Here is a 25,146-nt window from a genome sequence, read left to right on the forward strand (position 1 = left end):
AGAATTCCGAGGTTAAAAGTCAGAATTCTGAGAAAAAAGTAAGAATTCTCTTTTCTTCCTTGTCAGTGGCTTTAATCCTTTTCCATACAGAGTAGAAATAAATAAATAAATAAAGTCAATATTAACCCCCACCCCCCGCTCTAAATGGTTGGCGAATTGTCCGCTCCCCACCCCGTTACCCCGTCTCACTCTTTGAAATGTTCAAAAGTTGGCAGCCCTGATTGAAACATAATTTAAAAAATATCCTAAAACCTGAAACGACCTTGAAAATCTCATTCACATACCTGAAAAGAAAAAAAAAACGGTCAGTGTGGCGATAATTAACTCAATATTTTAAGTGAAAAATGACTTCATATCTAAGTTATAACTTAGATGAACCTGTTTGGGGGAGAGAAAAAAGTGAATATTCAAGAAGTGGCAAAAAAACAAATACAAATACGTGTCATTTTTTTTCTAAATGATTTAATTCTAAACATCAGTCAAAATATCAACAATAAGTATAGAATCTTAAATAAACAAACTACTAAATTAATAAATCATATCTGTGTCTGAAACATGAACACGACTGATACTGACCTACAGGATCCCTCTGGTTCTGATGGAGGACTTTACTGTTGCTTCCATCCATGTTGGCCATGTTAACCGTGTTTCCATCAATCCAGTAGATTTTCCTGTGGGGAAGAGTCCAAGATGAGTGCTGGTATTGTGTTTTTAGTCATGATGCTTTCAGGAAAATCAATGAATGTTTGTATGTTTGCAGACGTGTAAAGTGAAGGTAAGCAACTCAGTTGAGTTTCATTACACATTCCTGTAAACATCTGTTATCATTTGCAGCTGTTAGTAAATATTCCTCAAGCCTTTGATCCTCCGTTTGCACAGCTTAACATTCCCTGACACTATATACTGAAGGTTATGCGCTCATGAAATGCACAGGCTAGTCTAATCTACTTACCCCTTGGCAGGATGCACTACAAGGCACCTTGGCTTATCAATGCCGTGGATGATGGACGTCTTTAGGGACCCATCAAAGCGAGCCACATTGATTTGGGACTCGTCATTTTCAGAGCTGAGCCAGTATAAGTTCCTGGAAAGCCAGTCTAAAGCCAGACTCCGACAATTCACTATGTCTGTAAGGAAGAGTGGGAAAAATAATTTATTCCCATGAAGACCTTAACGTAAACATCTAGCAGCTCTAAACAGCTGCTAGATGTGCTTCGACTTGCAGCAGCAGTTACCCGTACGGTAACTGCTGCTGCAAGTCGAACCACAAATACCATCATGAATTATAAATACTGAATTTATTGGGTAACTTTAACTGTAAAAGCTTTATTTTCCAGCTCACTTTGGCGTTTTCCTCTGAGTTGACGTGTCAGCCTAGAAGGCACCTACCTGAAGAAATTACAGTTTCTAGCTGGGTGCCGTTGACGAACACCCGTTTGATGGTTTGGCTTTTGATGTCAGCCCAGTAGATCCTCTCCTCCAGAGAATCAAAGTCCACCACAGTGACATCGTCGATGTCTGGCACAGTCAGAGCCGTCATGACATTCATGTATGGGTTGTCAATATCCACGCCACGGATTTCGGACCGGCGCACGTACAGGAGGAACCTTTTTAGCGCTGGTGAGATGGTAAAAAGATCAGTCATTTAAAAATGTCTGATTTAAAATCCAACCAAAAGTGGGATAATAAGCTGAGAACAGTTTTCCATAAAGACAAATGCCTCTCTTGTCGCTCACAAAGACTTTTATGTTTGCGCCGGGCCGAGGCATGAAAAACGAGGGTGGAGTTGTCGCTCACCAAAGCAGGATTGTTTGTTGGCTGAAAGCTTCATGAGGTGTGGACAGGTGCAGGACGCGGTGCGGTTGTAATTGATGAGACACAGATGTGAGCAGGGACCACGTCCATCATTCTCCTCGCATGGGTTTGAGGCTGATAGGGAAGGAGGGAGGAGAGAGAACACTCAGCATACAGCTAAACGGCAAGGAGACTGCCTGGGATCATTACTGGGATTGAAGTGGTCCAGAAGTCTCTGCAATGTGACATTTACGGGTCAGTGTGGCTGTGCTGCATAAAGAGAGATAAAGGACGCATAGCTGGCAACAACTCGGACTATATTGTTGTCGTTTTCTTTATCTTTCGGATGGGTGAAGCATGTGCAATAATGCATAAAGTCTTCTCTTACAAGATAGAGCAAAACTATCGCTGTCACGTCGTTGCTACAAGAGCTTTTTAAGCTATTGGCAGTTTCCCGCACATCAAGCTAACCCGAGCAGTGTCCCAACAGTAATGATTTACAGGATTTAGGATTACTTCTATAGCCTGCTCTTTTATTTATTTATTTATTTTTTACTGTACTTGTTAAAAATAAATCACCTCACCCAGAGAGAGAAAAAAAGTCGCCCAGAATTTAATAGTTCCATCATTCTGCAGTCACGTTTCACGCTTCAAAAACAACAGTTTCTCCGTCCTCTCTGGATGATTCATGTCAAACATCCTCATCCAGAGTTCATTTCCAGAGAGCCTTCAGTAATAATCCCACTGCATCATGAATGTGACTGAACTGAGAAAGAGGGGAGGGAAAAAAAACGCAGCTCTGTTCCTGCCAGCTCAAAACAACACCCAGCTGACTCGGTGTGCTAATATGCAGCCATCTGAACTGTGCAGCGCTGACTCGGATGCTCTTGAGGGATGACAGGCAGCGACAACAGGACCAAGGTGTTTGTGCTAAACTGTCACATTTTTGAAGCAAACAGGGAAAAGAAAGATAGGATAAATACACTTATCTGTCATAGCAGATGCAAAAAGAAAAATCTGACTTTCTTTTGGTCTCTTTCTGTAGGTCTTATCTTTTATAAAAAGCACATTTTAAAGATTACTGCCGCAGCAATATTTACAAGGCATAGGGCTGAAAACTACAACTGGGGTGCAGAAGTTACAAACATGCTTAGCACTTCAAACTTTATAAAGAATGGCTTAAAGCAGGGGTCCCCAATCCTGGTCCTGGAGGGCCGGTATCCCGCATGTTTTAGGCCTAGTCCACACGTAACCGTTTTTTTAAACGAATATCCGCCCCTCCAAAAACTTTCATCCACACCACCTCATTTAAAAAAAAAAAACTCTGTCCACACGTACCCGGATAAATACGTTGTTAAGGACATGCCAGACCTGTAGGCGGCAGTACTTCCCCCGTTCTTAACCTCGTCCTTCGTCTGTGGTCTTCCGCAAGGAGCAGTAATTCCGCTTGCAAAAACAAACAAGCAAAAAGCGCTTGGACAATTGATAAAGCGAGCGCAGCTCTGAGGGCATCCATGCTGACGGCTAGTGTAAACACAGGTCGCACACGTGATGTCAGCATTTATTTGTCGCGGAAAGTGACGTTGCGGACCTTAAAACTCCGGTTTTGTCTGTCCACACGCAGACACCCAAAACGGAGAAAACGCAGATCTTCACTTTGGCCGGAGTTTTTAAAAAGATCTGTTTTCGTGTGGATGACAGTGTAGATCCCCGGCTACGTGTGGACAGGGCCTTAGTTTGAACTCTGTTTCAACACACCTGATTTCAATCAGCAGCTAGTTAACAGACTTCTGCAGAGCCTGATGAGCTGCTGCACAGGTTTTTCAACCACTGAATCACATCTTTAGGAGCAGAAAAAAACCACAAAACCTGCTGGATACCGGTCCAGGACCAGGACTGGGGACCCCTGACTTAAAGCAACACTGAAGAGTTTTTAAAACTTTACCCTATTGCGTTCAAACTGGTTTTACTGGTTCTTGAGCCAGAGCAACGTCACGTTGTACAGCACTCTGCTGCCCTCTGCTGAGCAGAAACTACACTTAAGAGTTGCGTGGTTGGAGTAGGGACACTAGTGGGAGCTCTCGACCTGCTTTACGGCAATCACCGCTCCCTGTGCTAGTAGCTTTTTCAGTTCGCCAACCGTCAAGAAAACGCACAAGAAGAAGAAGAAGAGTTTTGTTTTTTTGTTGGCATCATGGCAGAGCCTGGAGGTAAAGGTAAGACAGTAATGTTTTTGGAGGCAAAGCACAGAGCTGAAAACCAGAGTGATTATCGACATGGCCTACACTGGTAAAGGAGGCTACGGAACCACAGACTGATGGTGACCTGGCTTTGTTGCTACTGGACTTGTAATATAAATATTTTTGGACCAACAGTGTGGATCTTTTTACTTTGTGGTTTACTTTGTATGAGCTGGGTCATATTAGTGTTAGCTCATTGTTAGCACTAGCTACAGCAGGCTGCGGCAGGGTTGGTTATGACTGTTGTAATTTGACTTTGAACCAGTAGGGGGAGAAGCGGGAAACTTATTTAGTGTGGCTTTAAAGTTAGCATGATTAGACAGACAGACAGACAGAAAGTCAGACAGACAGGTGATAGATGATAGATAGATAGATAGATAGATAGATAGATAGATAGATAGATAGATAGATAGATAGATAGATAGATAGATAGATAGATAGACAGACAGACAGACAGACAGACAGACAGACAGACAGACAGACAGACAGACAGACAGACAGACAGACAGACAGATAGATAGATAGATAGATAGATAGATAGATAGACGACAGACAGACAGACAGACAGACAGACAGACAGATAGACAGACAGACAGATAGATAGATAGATAGATAGATAGATAGATAGACAGACAGACAGACAGACAGACAGACAGACAGACAGACAGATAGATAGACGACAGACAGACAGACAGACAGACAGACAGACAGATCGATAGATGATAGATAGATGTGTATATTTATATTCTTTGTAATTTTATGCTAATACGTGTAATAAATCCTGCACCACCAACCTGCCAAGCTTTCCTAATTTAAAAGCTCTTTAACAGATATGATAAATTCATGTTATTCTTTTCAGTCGACGGATTGTCAGGCTGCTTTTGCCTCTAGAGGAGATCCAATATGACATCTGTTAAATGTCTCCAGAGAAAACCAAGTCTGTGTTGGTTTTCCTTTCATTGTCATCAAATTCATTACTTTTTTTATTCATTCATTCAGTCATTTACTTCATTTGACCAGATGTTTACAAGTTTACAGCTTAAAACTAGAAAGGAGATCAGTCATTTCTTCCCAGGTGAGCTATTTAAAAAAAACTGAGTGTCTTTTTCTTTAAAGAATGCTCTCATTCACCTATAATGCATCCATGGTGAACAATTGTATGAATCTAAATACGGAGGTGAAGCAAGTGATTTAACAAATTCACACTGGTGAGGCGGTGGAATCAGAGAACAGATGTAAACCTGATTACAACTCATTTTCCTTTATGAATGGTAGCTCAATTATGCAAAGAGCTGAGGGAGAGGTCCTGAAACTTGGCAACACAGAGGAAAGCGACTGGGATGGACATTCATAAAACCAGACAGTCTTGGCACACATAGATAGAATTTTCCATCAGTTACTGTTTTTTTAAAGGTTTGTTTTAGAAATTAATTTAAATGTAGTTTAAAAACATTTATTTTGAAGTGAAGCTTTGGAGCTTGGCTAATCCCCTTTTCACATATAAGTTAGTAACTTATGGGAAAATTGTGTCCGAGAATCATGACTTACCTTGTGACACATAACTGATTAGTGGCGACAGATTTCAGGCTAAGAATCACCTCGAGTAAAAGCACCACCTTCTCTCCATTAGTCACCTATTTGTGTAACAAATATCCCACCATTTTTCAACAGCAGATGTGAATTTTACTCTCCAGCTCTCTCCATTTCAATTCAGCACATGAAAGGAAACTAAAAATCTTTAATGTAGTGGCATGAGCCAATTACAATAATTTGGATATTAAGAAAAACACACTGAAAGGTAGCATTAACTTAACTTGGCTCATTCTCTGCATGAGCACCTCTTTTATTCAGACACATGCTGCTTGACTGACAGCTCAAATGAAAGCAGAAGTAACACAAAAAAAATTAGATCCTATTTTATTTTGTAATTGCATTTTGCAGCACGACACAGAATTTCATTAAAAAACAACATAACGCTGGTCAATATCAAGCACCACTGGACTGTTCTCACCTTGTGGTTGCCTGCTGGGATGGAAGATCTGCAAGTCAAAAGGTTGAGCACTTGTCTTCTGGATGACTGTGACATTTTGCCCGGTCCACTTATTGGCTCTCGCCAATGTGTTTGTCCTCCAGTCCGTCCAGTAGACATTTCCTCCAAACAGAGACACGGCAAAAGGATGGGACAAGTATTCGTGGCCTCTGAGGATCTCAATGACCCCACTGCCGTCATAGAGTGCAGAGAAAATGGCGTCGGAGCTGTTGAAGAGAGACCAACAGCATATCAAAGTTTAAACCACCCTTTAATGCACTGAAAGAGAGGATGAAGACAGATCAAAGTGAAGCCCTCAGATGGAACTATTAAATAGTTCAAGACCCACTTAAAACAACCAGTGGCAACTTTTTTAAGTCTATTAATATTGCACGTTTTGCATAATTGAACGATCACCAGGAGAATGAGATGTTAAAAAATTTCTTCAGAGACTGCTGCATCTTTTGCAGTATTTAAGATCACATATGCATTAGGAATGTGAAAGATTTCACACACCCTACAAAATTACAAACCGTGCGTCCGTCCAAACCATCCGGCGTTCCAGATGGTCCAGCGTTAGTCCATTGGGCCAAGCCCCAATCTCCATATCCTTAAACACAATGTGTCTGCCACCTCCACTCATAGATGCAGCCTCGATTCTAGGAAATGAGGCATCCCAGTCGGTCCAGAAGAGGATCCTGGAAATCAGATGCAGCAATTAACATTGTGGTTTTGTCTGAAATGATTTAGGTTTTCAGGGATCTAGGATCTGATCCACGGTTGGGCATTGAGCATTGACTGAAACAGACTAATTTTCAGTATTTCCTGGAATCAGTCACATTTTTAATTCCGAATCCTAGTTTTGATACTCAGTTCGCTGAATGATGAAGAATCCGGCCGGAAGTGTTTTGTGCAATTGTGAAAATGTGTGGAGGTTTTCTAAAGTGTGGCTTCATTTAAAAAAGTTCATAAAAGACAATCAAGTAAGATCTTTTGTTAGCTAGCTCATTTACAACATGCAACCTTCATACCTTCATGCTGTAAAGCACACTGAGCTGCCTTTGTGTAGGAAATGTGCTATAGAAATAAAGCTGTCTTGTCTCTTGAAAAAGTTGAGGATCGCTAGAAACTGGAATAAATCTATCCGTTCGTCCATCCATCATCGTCTGCTTAATGGGTCATGGGGGCAGCAGCCTAAGCAGGGAGGCCCAGACCTCCCTCTCCCCAGCCTCTTCGGCCAGCTCCTCCGGGGAAATCCCAAGGCATTCCCTGGCCAGCCGAGAAACAGTCCTTCCAGCGTGTCCTGGGTCTTCCTTTAGGTCTCCTCCCAGTTGGAAGTGCCCAGAAAACTTCATCAGGGAGGCGTCCTAACTAGATGCCCAAGCCAGGTCAACTGGCTCCACTTGATGTGAGGAACAGCTGGTCAACTCCGACCTCCTCCCAGAGGGATAAGCCCAGACACCCTGAAGGGAAAACTCGTTTAAGCCGTTTGTATCTGCGATCTAATTCTTGTAGTCACTACCCAAAGCTTGTGACCAAAGGTGAGGGTAGGAACAGAGATCAACTCGTCAATCGAAAGCTTTGACTTCCGGCTCAGCTCTCTCTTCATCACAACAAGTCAGTACAACGCCCGCATCACTGCAGACGCAGCATCAATCCTCCTATCAATCTCCAGCTCCATCTTTCCATCATTCATTAACAAGACCCAGAGATACTTAAGCTCCTATACTTGAGGCAGGACCTCACCCCTGACCCGGAGAAGGCATTCTACCCTTTTCCAACTCAAGACCATGGTCTCGGATTTAGAGAAGTTGATTCTCATCCCTGCTGGTTCACACTCTGCTGCAACCCACTCCAGTGAAAGCTGGAGATCACGTTCTGATGAATGCTGCAAAAAGCAGAGACCCGATCCTCAGGCCACCAAAATGGATCCCCCTCACCACCTTGGCTGCACCTAGGAACCCAAACTAAAATGGGAAATTGGAATCAGAATTCAAACAATGCCCAACACTAAAACACAAAAATAATAATAATAATAATAATGCATTGAACTTATACAGCGCTTTTCTAGACGCCCAAAGACGCTTTCACACACTCTCACATTCACACACTGCTAGTGATGGTAAGCTACTTGTAGCCACAGCCGCCCTGGGGAGGTCTGACAGAGGCGAGGCTGCCATTTGGCGCCGTCGGCCCCTCTGACCACCACTAATACAGGCAAGTTGTGTGAAGTGTCCTGCCCAAGGACACAGCAGCAGGATTCCCCTGGCGGGAGCTGGAATCGAACCCATGACCCTCCGATCATGAGGCAACCCGCTCTACCACCTGAGTTACTGCTGATGTATGAGTAATTAACACTGGAAATTAATTCACAACTGTGATGGACTGGCTCTCTGTCCAGGGTGTACCCCACCTGATTGCCCATTGACTGCAGGAGATAGGCACCAGCCACACACCCCAACCCCCCACCCCCCTGTGACCCTACGTGGACAAAGCGGGTTCAGACAATGGATGGATGGATGGATGGATGGATGGATGGATGGATGGATGGATTAATTCACAGTTCAAAGAAAATGCACTGCCTGCTTACTGAAAGCAGATACCATGCAGGCTCTACACTGATGATTATTATTTGTCAGCTGCACACTCAGATCGCATGATTTGTTGCAGAATTTAAAATATTTGAATCAGTATACATTTACTGTCAGTCAAACTAGGTTGGACTTGAGTCTGCCAACGTTAACTTCAATGGGCCCTTCAACCTAAAGTTTTCTGCTAAATGAAGTAGAAATTTACTATAAAACCTTTAGGCCCCAAATGTTTCAAAATCTTGAATGATTTCAGACAGGCCAAGAAAAAGGGGTGCTCGCATTTAAATCACATACCGATGACATCAAAACAGCGTTAGGAAGAAATATCCTTGTCTAGATCGATAGTCTTATTCACTTGATAAGGCCTCCGTGATCAATGACCCACTCCTTTGAGTGGATTCAAGTAATACGATTAGAATTATTGCCCTCTAATGGAAATGCGCCTTTAGGCACCAAAAGCACCCATTAATCCTACTCTGCACAACCATGAAATGTACTGTAGTCCTCCTCCCAAATGTGAGCGAGTACATTGGGAAGAGCGTTAGAGCATCTAACTCATTTCTTAAAAGTGTTCAATTGATTTTTATAACATCTAGGTTCTGCCATGCCGCCAGTAAGCACCTGATAAGAGATGGAAGCAAAACCTCCACAGCAGAAAAATAGGGTTCAGTTTTCTGAGTAATCTCACAACCAAATAATCTAATAGTAATGCAGAAGTTTTAACAGTATTTATGACGTTTAAAGGACATTTTAAATGTGGAGAAATCTGTATATGAATCTGGGTATATTTTATCTTTGTAAAGAGAATTTAATTTGCATAGATTAGCAGTAATCCAGGGTATGATAATCTTGAGTGAAGATGTGTCGCCTCTCATGTAAGAAGTTACTTGAGTTCTAAAATGTGGGTTGGTAGTAGGAGTAAGTACGAAATACAGTCTCAGCAGAATGACGTTGAGATTTTATTCTGTGAAATTATATATTTGAACTTTTTAACCTAAAATACACTCAAGAAAATTTCATCCATAACATTTCAACTGCAGAATTTTATCTCATTCAACCACAAATGAGCCAAGCCAAAGTAATCGTCGCTTGATCGAGTCAAAAACTCACTGGTGTCATGTGACCAAAGAAAGGTAATTTGATTGGCTAAAGCCACTTGACTCAGTTGAGTGACCATTACTTTGGCTTGGGCCACCAGGAAGTCACCTCAGGTCTGAGAGGTCCGGAGGGCATGCTGGGTGTTTACTAACCTGCAGAGACTATCAACGACAAAGTTCCACTGAAAGTAGATAAGGGTTACCAGAAAGGTTGCTAAGTTAATCACTAGATGCTTTTGGGAGGAAAAAGTCACAAAGGTTGTTAGAAATAGTGACAAAGTAGCTAAGTAGGCAACACAGTATGGGATGTTCACTCGATTTTCAGCTCGGAGCAGCATGAGTACACTGCAAGGAAGGGTCAAATAATCAGCTCATTTTGTTTATATTATCGTACAAAACACAAATCATAATTGTGATTAAAATTGGATTAATCGAGCAGCCCTACATCAAAGTCTGAGACTCTGGCTCCAAGATGTTTCAGGTTTGTTGTCTAAATGTGTCATTTTTATAATCAGAGACTGAAAAATCTCTAATCCCACCCTTCTCCATGCAGATCCCGAGGGAGGGGTAGCTGCAGAGAGGTGACTTCACTGACAAGAAAGTGCTATTGCCTTTGTTGTGCTTACACGCTCATAAATCTTTAAAGTTTTTACGACAGTGTCAAGGAAAGGAGGAGGCACGGTCTTCCTCACCGGTAAGAAAGGAAGACTGCATCTTTGACCCTAAACATCATTTAAAACCGTGTGCAAGTTGCTGTTGTACGTGGATGAATTAAAAATGGATGCTGCGTGAAAATAACATTTAAATGGGCAGTATAAATGTGAATCGTTGACCTTAAACCAAAAGAACAACCGTTTTCCAAGTAACACAACATGTTAGCATCTTAAAGAAAAATTAAACAACATGCTGACTGCAGACAACAGCACGTGGATCACTTTCATGTTTTCATACAGCACCTTGAATATAGATAAAGGAAGTTCCCTATACTCAGAGAACTTGACGTAAATGTTCTGCATTTTGTTTCCTTTTGTGGTTAATCTAGATTTATTCAAAAAAGGAATGAGGAAATCCCCAAATAAAGAGGATGTACAACTTGTGAATAACAGTCAGTGCTGACCAAAGTAAAGTTTCATTACAATACCAACTGCGTGTAATTACTGGACTGTAACAGTTTGTCTGTGGGGCAAAGAAAATCCTGGGAATTCAGACTCACAGATAATTCTGCAAACACACTCCGTGAATTGCAGCAGAGTAAACAAAAACACGGTTTTAAGAATCGGGCCCATAGGCGGCCGATTCAACGGGGAACAAAAGACAACCCTGGGTGTGTTTATGTAAAAAGTTCACGGTTGCAGTGTCAGAGGACGGCGTCGGCGCTCAACAAGAGTTAATGTGTAGTGAACCACGCAAGGAGGAAATGGTTTTCCTTACATGAAGAGCAACAGCGTGAGCTTTAATGTGTTCAGTGGACCATCAACACATTCTATTTACATCAGAACAAATGAACCCAAAATGAACAGAAACTTTACAGAACGTAGTTACTTTTGTCCATGTTTGTGAAGAACATACCCCTGTCCTGGGTCTAGAGCGATGGCGCGTGGATGCTCCATTCCTCCTGCAATGAGTGTCGCTCGCATATTCCCATTAAGCTCAGCCACCTCAATCTGGTCCAGATTGCTATCAATCCAGTACAGTTTTCCTGTAATCCAGTCCACAGCCAGGCCCTCTGGAGTGGCCAGACCATGCTGCACAACCACCTCGATCGCTGTCACGCCTGAAACAATATCGTCAAGACAACAGCATGAGTGCACTGCACTGACATCCACTGCAGTCAGATTAAAGAGCGGCTCGTGAAGACGGATTTCAAGAAACTATTCACAAAAGGAGGCTCAAAGAAATCTTCAGGAAAACTTTTTATTATAAAAAGGATTGCCTTTTCCAAGGTTCCATTTAGCATGGTAAATGAATTTGCTCACTGTACTTCTAATCTGACTGTCTCATTATTCTCACATGTCTGCTCTTTTATGTACATGTCACAAAAGGGTGGAATGTGCACCGCTGAGAGTTGATTGCTACAGCTCCCACGGAGGGGAATAAATTCAAGAGAACCGCCACCCACAAAAGCACAGATGCAACAAGACGTTCTGATTCACGGGGTTTTTAAGAGGGTGAGATAATACGCTAGAGAAGCTGAAGATTTCTGGTCCTGCTGTATATCTCCCGTTGGCGTTTGCCAAGACGACACAAATTTCTAGGATGAAACTAAATAAATGCTTTGGATCAGTACTAAGTACGTGTACAGGCAGCTAAATAAAACAGGACAGTTTCACTTTGAACATTTTGACATTGATTAATGCGTCACTTGCAAGCAAACGAGTGAGATTTGCAGCCTTCTTCACCCAGAGTGAATAATAAAACTGGTGTCTTTTGTCCGTGTGTTTATGCATACCACCAGACTCGGAGAGCTTTCCTCTGTAGATCTTATCTTCCACCACATCTGTCCAGTACAGGAGGCTGTGGTTAAAGTGGAAGTCTAAAGCAATAGTGTTCCTCAGTCCCGGCACCAACAGACTGTAGTCTCTCTTGTGAAGGTCTATCCGTCTTATCTCATGTCGGATTGAGAAAATGATGAAAGCCTCAAAAGGATCTGATGAAGAGAAGACAAAGAAACTTTTTTCAGTTCTGAATTAATACAAAGAAAAATCTCATTTTTGGATTTATGGCTAATTAAGTCCTTTTAGATTTTGTTCATATATTTTGTCATGGATCAAATCAGAATCAGCATCATTGTCATTGCACCAGCATCCTGGGGCAACAGAATTAAGACTCAACAACAAAACCTGACCAAGAATAAATACAAACACATACAGGTATAGCAGGTATAGGCTATGACAGCAGCCACTACACGGTGCTCCTTTCCATTTAGACAAGAAAGGATAACAAGAGGCTAGGAGGGAGGGAGGGAAGAGAAGGCATTCCACAGTTACTCCCAACAGGAGAAAACTCTGATATACAAATATATATATATATATATATATATATATATATATATATATATATATATATATATACATATATACATATATATATATATATATATATATATATATATATATATATATATATATATATATATATATATATATATATATATATATATATGTAAGGGGCCGGGACCCCCGCCTAACCAAGGGAGTGCACACTTCTCCAGCATGCTCTCAGCCTCTGCTGGTCTGCATGGGGAGGGGGATAGAGGAAATGAGGAGTGGATATCACTGCGAGCCATTTGAGTGCGCCACACATCCAACCAGGATTGGGGAAGGGTGAAAGCGATGAATGTCAGTCTAGCTTGGCTAGAACAGCCGTAGCAGCAGCAAAAGACTTTGCTCTGCAGGCTGGTCTAGCCAGATGCCATTTTAGCCTTGGTGGGTCTACCTTTGGCCTGCTTTAATCATAAGCCAAGCCAATCACAGCGCTCTATGATGGTAGAGATGTTTGACAGGTTAAGCACCACTGCAGCAGAGGCTTTTTTATTACGATGATGGCAGAGCTGCAATGTAGCTAAACTACAAAGATGGCGCTAGCTAAGGCACGGCACTCATTTGAAAAGGGTTTGGCATCATTGGCATTGGACGATTTAGACTTGGGCTTTACTTTGAGACATGAGCAAATAGAGATCCTTAGGTCATTTATGTAGAAAAATGATTCTTGTTCTTCTGGCGGACTCCGCCGTTGACTGATCTCCATCGCTGTGTCACTAGCTGTGATTGGTTTTAGCGCCGTTCAATTAAATTAAGCAACTATTTCAAACACAACTGTAGATTTGCCCCCTTGACTGAGCTCAGTCTGTAAGTTGTTGCCAGACTATATATTTACATTTAAAGGGTGTCTAAACTAACTGACTAAAGGACCTCTAAAACCGGGTGCTTCCCTGAAATCAAAAATCAGCGTCACTTGTTTGTGAAACCAATCTTTGTTGTTAATCATTTCCTTGGACACATGCAGAATCACATCCTGCAAAGCAGATACATGTTTAATATTGTCCATGGCAATCTTTTCTTTCTAAACTAGTGGAGTTTAAAAATAAAACTGCTTGAGCCCTATTTGCTTTCACATATTTCTTTTCACTCGCATTTAGTCCGATTGCTCTCAAGAAGGAAATGGTTGCAAACATGTTCCACTGGTTTATGCCACCGTGCGGTGCACATTAATATGCACCACTTGCAGCCAAACCAATCTGTTGCCCAACGCTTTGGGAATGAAAACATTCAAATTTTCCATTTTCCAAACAAGTAGACATATTTGTACATAGTGTGTTCTGATGAATGCATGCGGCAATATCTTGAAAATAATTCAATAAAATGAAAAAGTTGGTAAAATTAGACGCAAGTGCCTTCATTTTACATCTCGATGGCCCTGTCCACAGAGGTTCGCTTCGATCACTATGATTGCCTCTGCCTTCATTACAGCTCCTCTTCTGAGAGACGACGACAAAACTCATATTCAACATTAGACGCTTGTGTACAACACCGCCTAACTGAACATAAAGAGGATTTCAAAAAGGGATTTCTATTCTTCTAAACACTCTCCACCACTGCTAAAAGAATGAGAGCTGTTTGCACACACATAATTAAAGTGATGTCCTTCCTTTAGTGACACACTCTCGTTGCCAAACAAGCTACAATCCATTGAGAGTTTCATTTTATTACCAGCATCTTATTAAGATGAGGAAAGCAAAGCTTTTCCCCCCCGAAAATAATCTGGAAGATGTGAAGATTGGTAAATGTAGGGTTGGGCGATATGGGCCAAAACTTCTATCTCTTTAGCTGAATTCCGATACACGATATATATCTCAATGTATATTGAATAAGTAAATCCATCAGCAGATTCATCAGCATCTCTCCGCACCAATGCCCTGATTACACAAGGGATGGGTTTGACCCGTCTCTCCACACAAGCAGGATAAACAAATCTCGCTGAAACCATGAACAAACATCCCCAAATAATTCAAAACCACAAAGCCAAATGCAACGCTTAAGGCAGAACATTGATCCAGAGTTTTCCTAACCAGGCAAACACGTGAGAATACATGCCATAACGGAGAAAGTTAGCGGATAGCGGTAGCTGCACCTGCTAACCCTAGAAACACACTGGCTGTATATTTAAATTGAAATAAACAACACTGAGTCATGTTGTTTCTGGTTTGAAATACTATAGATACTTTAAAAATGTCAATATATCGCCCAACCCTCTGTATATGATGAACAAAATTGCAATTAGCTGCAAGATGAAATTGTGTATTTTTCCTCATGTTAATGTCTGATTACAGCGGCGTCTATCCTGGAGTGAAGTAGAGACGCAAGTCATCAAAACAAGGTCCATAAATCAGAATGTGACAAGCCAAAGCACGGGCACCCCTATTGTATTTCAAGTGCTTTCAAGCAGCCATCTCATCAAATGGATTTATCCAGCACCAGCAATCAGACAAGCAGATTTGGAATGTTTGAAGCGCTAGTCTGGTGAAATGCCTGCGGTATTGGGTTAGGCCTGAGGTGAATATCTGCACAGCTGAACGAAGACTCAAAGCTCTCGGGTTTGTGAAGAGGAAGCATGTTTCCTTCACTCAGCATCAGCGCTGATGGAACCCGGCAGGACTCATCACCACGGTGCCTCTTCACATTTTAAAATGACTGAATCCAAAACACTTTAAATAAACATCTATGTCTATACTCGTGGCCACCTCTTCACCTTTTCTAGCGCTCAGACACAAACATTTCACTGGGCTGCAGTTCCACTTGTATGGTTCACTCAGTTCCTCTAATAAATTTATTGAATCTCACATGAATGACTTATATTCGTTGTTTTCCAATAACTCGCTAACTCTGCTCAACAGATGGAAACTGAAAAATGAAAGATTGACGAGTTTGCCCTAACGTAAGACTCAGAATCACATCAGCCTGCAGCGTCATAAAACAAACATAGGAATGCCAGGCTCTGTTACCCGTGCTGTGGCAGGTGTCTCCATCTGGATCAAGTATCCATCCAGGATAACAGGAGCACTTCACCGTGGTCTTGTACTGCTCACACACCTGGCTGCACTTCAGGTGACCGCTGCAGTAGTCCACCACCTCACACGTCTTGTTGCTCGAGACCAGGTGGAGCCCGGGGGGACAAGAACACACAACTCCTTTACCTGGTGCCACATTGCACTGGTGGCTGCAGCCCCCTCTGGCTACAAGACACATGTCTGTTGTAAACAGAGAGCAGAAACATTTTTGAAAGCAGGACAGAAATGGTGTATAGATCTTTCTAATCAATGCATTTTCTTCTTGTGCACATAACAAAAATGTTCTTCAAGATCGAGTTGGAAAACACCGGTGAAAAGTGACCATTTTGCACTGTGGTGAAACACTTTTTCAACATTGATATTTATGACATTGCATTTTTATTCGGTGAAATTATGTATTTGAATGTTTTTAGCTTAAACGCACTGGCAAAAATCTCATCCGTAAAAATTCAACAGCCAACATTCTGCAGCAAATATTCTACTCGGGTGACCTCCTGGTGACCCAGGCCCAAGTAATCGTCACTCGATTGAGTCGAGTGGCTTTTAGCCAATCAAATTATGCTTCTTTTATCATGTGACACCAGTGAGCTGTCGACTCGATCGGATAAAACTAAACTCTGAAACTGTACAAAAGTGACATTCACACTAACCCAATTTTTGTAGATGAAATGCTGGAATTTTTGCTGATGAATTTTTACAAATAAAAATTTTTTTATGGTGTGGATCACTCTTTTAATCAATACATTTGCAGTGGTCTTGAATGAATGCCTTGTAAGTCATTTTCGGGGGGGGGGGGGGGGGGGATCACCGGTGCACCCTTTCCAGGAACTACCAGTGGCCCACATGACTGCTGAGCTTCAGACGGCAGGATTTGCAGTCTTGTTTCCTAATATTTGGCTCCCCTTGGATTGGATAACAGCAACATGACTCCATCACGGACTCGAACATGGATTAATCTCCACAAATAACACAATCCTGGAAGAGTTCTGCTGTGTGAAGTTGCTAATGCTAACAATTAGCCTAAACTAGTCTGATTGCTGTTTTTTGGAACGCTAAACCAACAACAGCCTTCCCTGTCGTGAGACAAGATGGGCGAGTCCATGAATGTTCAGGGACAATGTGTTGGAGATCTGTCATTTGAATTCCTAGAGTTTAACCATCTATTTTCTATGAGAAGCCAATGCAGGAGATTGGTGTTTGTTCAGCCTGCATGAAAAACTCAGATTGACTGATCAGAAATAATCAAAAAATGGGTTTTCAGTGAACCACACCTTTAAAATTAAAATTTCAAATACATAATTTCACAGAACAAAAATTCTAGATCATAAATTAAATTGAAAAAAAAAATAGTGAGACTATTTCTTCCATAAAAGCAGCTCTCTGGTCATGAAGAATATTACCCAGTAGGTCTGAATCTGGTGCAAATCAAGCCGTCCCTTGAGAAGCCTCCGATCACACTCTAATGGTCTTAGACGAGCCAGAAGGCCTCTTTGGAGCTATGATGGCTCTTGAGGGTCCCGTAGGGCCTCAGTGAGGGTTGGTTATGGATACTCTAGAAAATGAGCTTCGATGTTTACACTGCCTCTTTCACCATTTTAAATGGCAGGAGATAGTCACACGAGGAGATTTCAGCTCCCCTAAAGGCTGTTAAACAATCTGCTCAACATTTGTTAATATTGAGAAGGACCCTTTTACCCTGCTCTCTCTGGTCTCCCAGACAACACACCCTAGTTACTTGACATGCTCTAAACTACGAAGTGTGAAAGAAAAGCTATCTTAAAAAAAAAAAAGAAGCAATTTTTCCACATTCTCTTCAATGATAAAATTCAGAATGAAAAATTTTAATAATAGTCTGCACCGGTGCTGTGAGGTTCCTTCCTCAGCAGGCAACAAGGTCTTCAGTCTCTCGACTGTTCAATTTGCTTTCCCAACTGCATCAAGTTAGACATTATTGTGTCTCCGTGAAGATGTTTTCTCAACACTATCAAAAGGTACAGTCGCAAACTTTTATGCAAGGCAGCTTTAAGGATGGTTCCAGTCCGACGCATGAGGACTGAAGACCAATACAGCTGCAAAATAACTGGTTCAGAATGCAAATGTGCTCGAAAAGAGTTTTCAGGTAGAATGATTTTTTTTAACCCTCACAAATAATGTTGAAATAAACATTTTATACGATTCTGTTCTTGCATAAAAGCTGTGGTCAGATTGGATTTAAATGTTTTTATTACTACAAGTCCTTCAGGATACCAAAACAACACTAAATATCAATGTTCTGCAGATACTTTTTTGTTGTGGTTGTTTTTCAGCAGCCTGCAGACACTGTTGACATATCTGAAGCCAAACCTTTCTAATACTTTAGGGATGCATTGTCATGGGGCCTGTGAGGCTGCCAGTGCAAACCTTGAGGCTTTCCCCAGAACGCTAATAAATGTTACAGCAGTCAATGTTACGAAAGTGGAATAAGAGTAATCATCTGTGGATCTGTAATCTCAAGCCCCTCTGCTGGAGTATGTTGTTTACATTTTTTTAAGTAACTTATAAATGCTCCAATGTGACCATGTGACTCTGTTCTATGATATAAATATGCTAATCCTTCATAATTTATATTTCCTCTGACCCCTACTTAACAGTTGAGGCATCAGCGGCACGAAACAGCAATGAAACAGCTTTGCTTCATTGCGTGCCAGTACACACCGGGAGCATCCCAGCTGCGGAGTTGCTTCTCTGCTGTACTCATCGCAGGACACACGAGACCACATAATCGCTCGAGACTTTACAGGTTTGTTAATTCCATCCACAATTAAACCATAAAGGAAATCACGTTTGAAATCGCTGTACGATGTCATATGCAGCGTTGGGCAAGTTACTTCAAAACTGTAATGCATTGTGTATTACTTGTTACCCTCATTTTAAAGTAATTCATTACGTTACAATATTACTCATTTTAAAATGAAAGGCATTACACTACTTTTGCATTACTTTAAGTTACTTTCACCAAAACAACTTCAATATGAATCTGGTAAGCTGACGCTCAGAGAACTCATGACATATATGTGGAAAGTGATGTGGTATTTGCTGTCTAAAACAGTCAGATATGCTTTAAAATGATTGTTTATTAAATAAAAGCAACAACAATCTGTACTCTCAGCATGCTGCCATCTTATATTAACTGAGCAGGGAGTGAGGTGGTGGGGGCTCCAAGCCTATATTTGCCTTGGTCCCCAAATGCCTTGATACGGCCCTGGATGTGGGACTGACTTCTGGGGTGATCTGATTCTATCACATGTATAAATATTGAATGCTTATATATTATTGCTTTTCACTGGTAAAAATGTGTTTTGGGGATAAATCTACCTACTTTTTTTCTTTTCAAGCACTTTGTTTTGTTTTCTTGATTTTATTTGAATAATTCCTTTCTTTCTCTAACCTTCCTGCATGCTGCATGTTTTCAACGTCTTCCAGAAAAACTGTTTCCTAGATTTCCTACTTTCTAACTAGTCAGCCAAAAGGGATCTACCGAACGCAAATAAATAAATAAAAAAGCTTAATATGCGCTGCGCTCCAGCAACAATGAGTTGAAATGACCGGCGCACAGATTATGAACTCAGCTGAAAAGTACATGAAGTACCAGAGAATATGGGCTGATATAAACGATCGCAAATGAATTACTTTGTTGTGGTGGAGCGATTTTGTGAATATAACAGCGGCCGCAGGCAGGACGCAGCTGGAGTATTTGAGCCATTACCGCTGTGTCCTCTCTGTTCATAGAATGCCCGCAAAGCTGAGTCCTTAAATGACGTCATATATGTGGATACTGGATCTTTTTTCAAGCTTCCCGCAATTTGAATTTTTAGGAAACCCACATCTTGATTCTGGGTTTAATAATGCGTTGTAATTACCGCGTTACTGACAATTGTACTGAGTAAATATTACCATTTTCTTTCCCTGTAATGCCTTACATTACCACATTACAGCAAAAAGCAATGCATTGCAGTAACTAATTACTTTTGTACCGCGTTACTCCCAACACTGGTCATATGCGATGCTGTTCCTCTCCACTGACATGATTAAAGCCATGAAAAACACACCGTTGCACATCTCGAACAATGCTGGAGGTCACTTGTACTGATGTAATCTATATAGATATGAAACTGCATTGCTGCAAAAGTCTCATTTAGAAAATTACTGGACATTTTATGAAATTGTGGGTTACTTCCTGTCTAGCCTTAAGTTAACTGTGGAAATTGACGTGTCCCAGAAGCAGTTTGTAGCAAAAGTAGAACCCAATGCTATCTTTAGTGTGCGGCATGGCGTGCCGCTTGAAAATAGTCTCCTACACCTATCTCCTGTATTAGCTTCTGAAAAAATCCACTAATTTCCCTCTTCCCTATTCATTTTCTCTCCCCTTACATTTTTAAACCACAATTTTTATTTTTTTCTTATTTTAAATGTAATGATTGTTTTACACGTATTTAATGAACCATAAGATGTGAGATTCCATAGAAAATATGAAATCAATCTTAAGGATCTTTGGGTAATTTTAACCAGAAGATTGGAACTTTTTATTGCAGGGATTATGTAACACTTCGTATTAACTGAGAGACACGAGAAGAGAGAGTCACCTTTAAAACGTTTAAGAAGATTTATTTCTAAACAGTTTTAAACAAGAATAACTCTAAACTCTAAGTGATGAATTCCTTTCAGAATAAAAGCTGAACTCACTGACCCTCAGGGTCCATCTGACGCTGTCAACCAACTGTCGCTTTTTACCTGGAGACAATCCAAAGACTAGTCTGTTGTACTGCTGACGCTGTTTCATCGGTTCCGGTACCAAAAGGGCGGTCCGAGGACCTGGCATTCTGGATCTGTACGGAGGTCTCATCCTGAAGGGTATGTGTGGAGCGACAAAATGGCGTCTCATGTGTTTATGAAACTCCGATCATAGCTTAAGAGCAAAACTTCACTTCCCACTCAGACTTGCTTCTCTGGATACAAGAGTTCTGATGACAACATCACTCACACACACACACCACTCATCTCACGTCTCATTCACACCAAGGTCCATTCATCACTTAGAGTTTAGAGTTAGTCTTGTTTAAAATTGTTTAGAAATAAATCTTCTTAAACGTTAAAGGTGACTCTCTCTTCTCGTGTCTCTCAGTTAATACGAAGTGTTACATAATCCCTGCAATAAAAAGTTCCAATCTTCTGTTAAAAGTACCCAAAGATCCATAAGATTGATTTCATATTTCCTATGGAATCTCACATCTTATGGTTCATTAAATAGATGTAAAAAAATCATTACAAAGACATATTTTTAGTCATTTTTTAAAATCTTTTTTCATACTTTTTTTTGTTTTTGTGAAGCGTCTGGTGATTGTTATCTTGAGAGGTGCTATATAAAAGATTGTTTTCCTTTTTTATTTCTTCTTTGTAGAAAATAGACAGTGAAACTCTAGGATTTGAAAAGCCTGACAGATCTATGTCACACTGTCACTTAGCATTCATGGACTCACCCATCTTGACTCACGATGGGGAAGGCTGTTGTTGGTTTAGCGTCCAGGAAACAGCAGAAAATGTCTCGGCTAGCAGAAGCTAAGCATTAGAACTCCACAACATGGCAGAAATCCTCCAGGCTTGTGTTATTAGTGGAGATAAAACATCCTCGTTGCAAGTGAGTGGTAGAGTCACGTTGCTGCTATCCAATCCGAGGCAAAATTTCAAAATGTCAGGAAATAAGACTCCATAATCTGCCGTCTGCAGCTCAGCTATGAGGAGGGAACTTTTAGGCTCTAGAAAAGGTGCACCGGTATATTTTTCCCCACCTAGGAGGCATTCATTCCTACTAGAGAATATGGAAATATATGTATTTTTGTCTATATTTAAGTGCTCATCCCAAATGTTGTGGCTGGTTTGATCTGGTGAGGAGTGAGCACCACCTCACCCCGCCACGTGGACTTCAAGGGATAAACCGTCAATCCTGCTCAATGGTCAACTTTCCTCGCGGGGTCGCCCATAAAGACAGTGGGAGGGTTAAAAGATGGAAGGTGCTTCATGATAAAAAATGAAGAGCAGGGAAAGTTTCTTTTGGACAAATGAATACTAAGTCATTTATTGCATTTAGAGAATTCTAACTGAATGCTTATTTAAAAGTAATAATAGCGCAGATAACCATTGTATACGTTTACCGAAGGCTAATTTGATGCTAGCTTGAACAACTGCATTGAATTAAAAGTCAGTCTTTAAACTCCAAACCAACTTTGGAAGAGGAGGGAGGTGAACTAAAAGGGATTTATCTTTTGTGATAGAGTAGTGTTTGACCTTCTGCTCCATCAGACATTCGTTCTCTATGTTGACTCTGCTTTTCCCCAGCGTACTGTGGAAGCAATAGCCATTCACATGTCTAAATCTCCTCCTCCTCTTGATGACATCACATTACGGACCACAGGAATTAGAGCTAATACCTGTACAGTATATTTCACTTGCAGGGTGACAAATGCAATAGAACAAAAACCAGACATTACCACAGATGGGTCCTTCGTCCGAGCGATCTGCACAGTCCACCTTCCCGTTGCAGATCTTATCAGGTGTCAGGCACGCAGATGTGTCATTGGCACATGGGTACTTGGGTGATTTGCACACAGCGGACTCGCATAACTCTTCATCGGAGCGATCCTCACAGTCAATGTCTCCATCACACACCCAACTCTTTGTGATACACTTGCCTAAAAGAAGTAGAGAACAGGATGCCTTCATAGAAATCCTATGCAAATATTTTAGGCTGCAGAAGGGAAGCTCTTAACCAAAACTGAATCCGACATGTTCAGCTCATTTTGTTCTTTTGAAAAAAAAAAAGGATAAATGTTTGATTTGTTTGTTTCTTGCTCTGTGCTGCAACTTGATAAAAAAGTAGATTGCTTTTGGTGATACCAGTGCTAGAGGATCATTTGTGGTTCCCTCACTGGAATTAGAAGGTGGTGCCAGTAGATGAAACCATAAAGAGGCAGCCAGGAGGAAAACAGCAACCACTGGGGATGTGGCAAGATTTTATTGCAGCACGCACAAGCTGAGTTTTATGAAAAACATCACAGTTGTTCCCAGATCCCACCTGTGCCAGATCATTTTAAAGTGACATGGGAGGCTGAGATTCTGGTGCGTGAGCGTAGATCTGAGTTTGTTCAGCCACGTTGGTGTCTTCATCTTTCTTCAAAGAGTTGTTGTCGTCTCTGTGACAACAAAGCTGAGGATCACTTGTGAATTCAAGTCGTATGATATCAAAACCTTTTGAGTTCACATATAAAAGGTGGGAAAATTTCACATGCATTTACAAGTGGAAAACACATGGACCACAGACATGTTTAAATGTTTTGAACACGCTGCTTTTCATTTAGTGAGGCGCATTAACAAACCTAAAGCAGACTGAACTTTGTTCAGAATGCCACAGCAAGGAAATACCACAACCTTCCAACCAAATATGACTTTCCTCAAGAAGAGGACCAAAGGAAAGAGCTCCGTTTGAGTGGTTTTATTCAGCAGTGATCAGTATTTCGGTAGTGATTTGTACCATTTCAATAAATACATAGTCTACTTCAACATCCAAAGGTTTATCTGTAATTCATCAGAACTCCAGCATTTCCACAAATGAGTTTCCAACTGGGCTCATTTATATTTTGTTTAATTAAGCTGCAAACCTGTAAGAATGACTAAGAACCTAAATAATCTATCTACGTATAGTTCTTACAATTACTGCTCTTGTGTTTTGAAGGATTTAAAGGCTTGTTACTTTTTTTCCTAAGCTACATTAGTTCTATAGTTGATACAAAACATGTTCAAAAACTTCTTTGTGTTAAATCCCTCTCACATAAAGCAAGTTCAACAATTTTAGCTTTGACATTTTCAGTACCTTCCAAAGTGAGCCACTTCAGGGCTCTGTCTCCTTAAGCAAACAAGTTGGAGTTGGCACTTGAGCCTTTCACTCGCAGTAATGAATTGTGGGTAATACCGTCGTCGTCGTCTTCCTCCGCTTATCCGGGTCCGGGTCGCGGGGGCAGCGTCCCAACTAGGGAGCTCCTGACCGTCCTCTCCCCAGCCATCTCCACCAGCTCCTTCGGCAGGACCCCAAGGCGTTCCGGGACCAGATTGGAGATGTAACCTCTCCAACGTGTCCTGGGTGGACCCGGGGCCATCCTGCCGGCAGGACATGCCCGAAACACCTCCCCAGGGAGGCGTCCAGGAGGCATCCTGACTAAATGCCCAAACCACCTCAACTGGCTCCTTTCGATCCGGAGGAGCAGCAGTTCTACTAGGAGTCCCTCCCGAATGTCCGAGCTCCTCACCCTATCTCAAGGCTGAGCCCGGCCACCCTACGGAGGAAACTCCTTTCGGCCGCTTGTATCCGCGATCTCGTTCTTTCAGTCATTACCCAAAGCTCTTGACCATAGGTGAGGATTGGGACGTAGATCGACCGGTAAATCAAGAGCCTGGCTTTCTGGCTCAGCTCCCCCTTCACGACGACAGATTGGCTCAGCGTCCGCATCACTGGAGATGCTGAACCAATCCGCCTGTCAATCTCCCGATCCATCCTACCCTCACTCGTGAACAAGACCCCGAGATACTTAAACTCCTCCACCTGAGGTTGGACCTCTCCCCGACCCAGAGCTGGCAAGCCACCCTTTTCTGGTCAAGAACCATGGTCTCTGATTTGGAGGTGCTGATCCTCATCCCAGCCGCTTCACACTCGGCCGTGAACCTACCCAGCAAGAGCTGAAGGTCAGAGCTGGATGAAGCTAGGAGGACCACATCATCTGCAAAAAGCAGAGACGAGATTCTCCTGCCACCAAACTCGACACACTTCACACCACGGCTGCGCCTAGAAATTCTGTCCATAAAGGTAATCAACAGAGCCGGTGACAAAGGGCAGCCCTGGTGGAGTCCAACACTCACTGGGAAAAGGTCCGACTTACTACCGTCTATGTGGACCAAACTCACGCTCATCTGGTAAAGAGACTGAATGGCCCTTAACAGAAAGCCACCCACTCCATACTCCTAAAGCGTCCCCTACAGGGTGCCCCTGGGGACACGGTCATAAGCCTTCTCCAAATCCACAAAACACATGGGGATTGGTTGGGCAAACTCCCATGCCCCCTCCATCACCCTTGCAATGGTATAGAGCTGGTCCACAGTTCCACGGCCAGGACGAAAACCACATTGATCCTCCTCAATCTGAGATTCAACTATCGATCGGACCCTCCTCTCCAGTACCTTTGAGTAGACCTTTCCAGGGAGGCTGAGGAGTGTGATCCCCCTATAGTTAGAACACACCCTCAGG

The 25,146-nt window shown here is 41.9% G+C and overlaps 1 protein-coding gene across 5 annotated transcripts in view; it reads right to left on the bottom strand.

Moving 5' to 3' along the window:
- lrp1bb (low density lipoprotein receptor-related protein 1Bb) overlaps positions 1-25,146 on the bottom strand; it is a 481,608-nt gene that overhangs the window by 202,984 nt on the left and 253,478 nt on the right. For all 5 annotated transcript variants that reach the window (XR_011516175.1, XM_070543934.1, XM_070543933.1 and 2 more), the window contains 10 exons: positions 22,343-22,543; positions 15,753-15,998; positions 12,201-12,398; positions 11,321-11,525; positions 6,597-6,761; positions 6,046-6,290; positions 1,798-1,929; positions 1,390-1,617; positions 953-1,127; positions 577-671 (listed from right to left, as the gene is read on the bottom strand). Coding sequence is in view for 4 of the 5 variants with exons in the window: in XM_070543934.1 (XP_070400035.1) it covers positions 577-671; positions 953-1,127; positions 1,390-1,617; positions 1,798-1,929; positions 6,046-6,290; positions 6,597-6,761; positions 11,321-11,525; positions 12,201-12,398; positions 15,753-15,998; positions 22,343-22,543 (1,890 nt within the window). In the remaining variant the exon portion in view is untranslated. The remainder of the gene's footprint in view (positions 1-576; positions 672-952; positions 1,128-1,389; positions 1,618-1,797; positions 1,930-6,045; positions 6,291-6,596; positions 6,762-11,320; positions 11,526-12,200; positions 12,399-15,752; positions 15,999-22,342; positions 22,544-25,146) is intronic.

This window comes from Nothobranchius furzeri, chromosome 14, assembly GCF_043380555.1.
Source record: "Nothobranchius furzeri strain GRZ-AD chromosome 14, NfurGRZ-RIMD1, whole genome shotgun sequence".
NCBI lineage: Eukaryota > Metazoa > Chordata > Actinopteri > Cyprinodontiformes > Nothobranchiidae > Nothobranchius > Nothobranchius furzeri.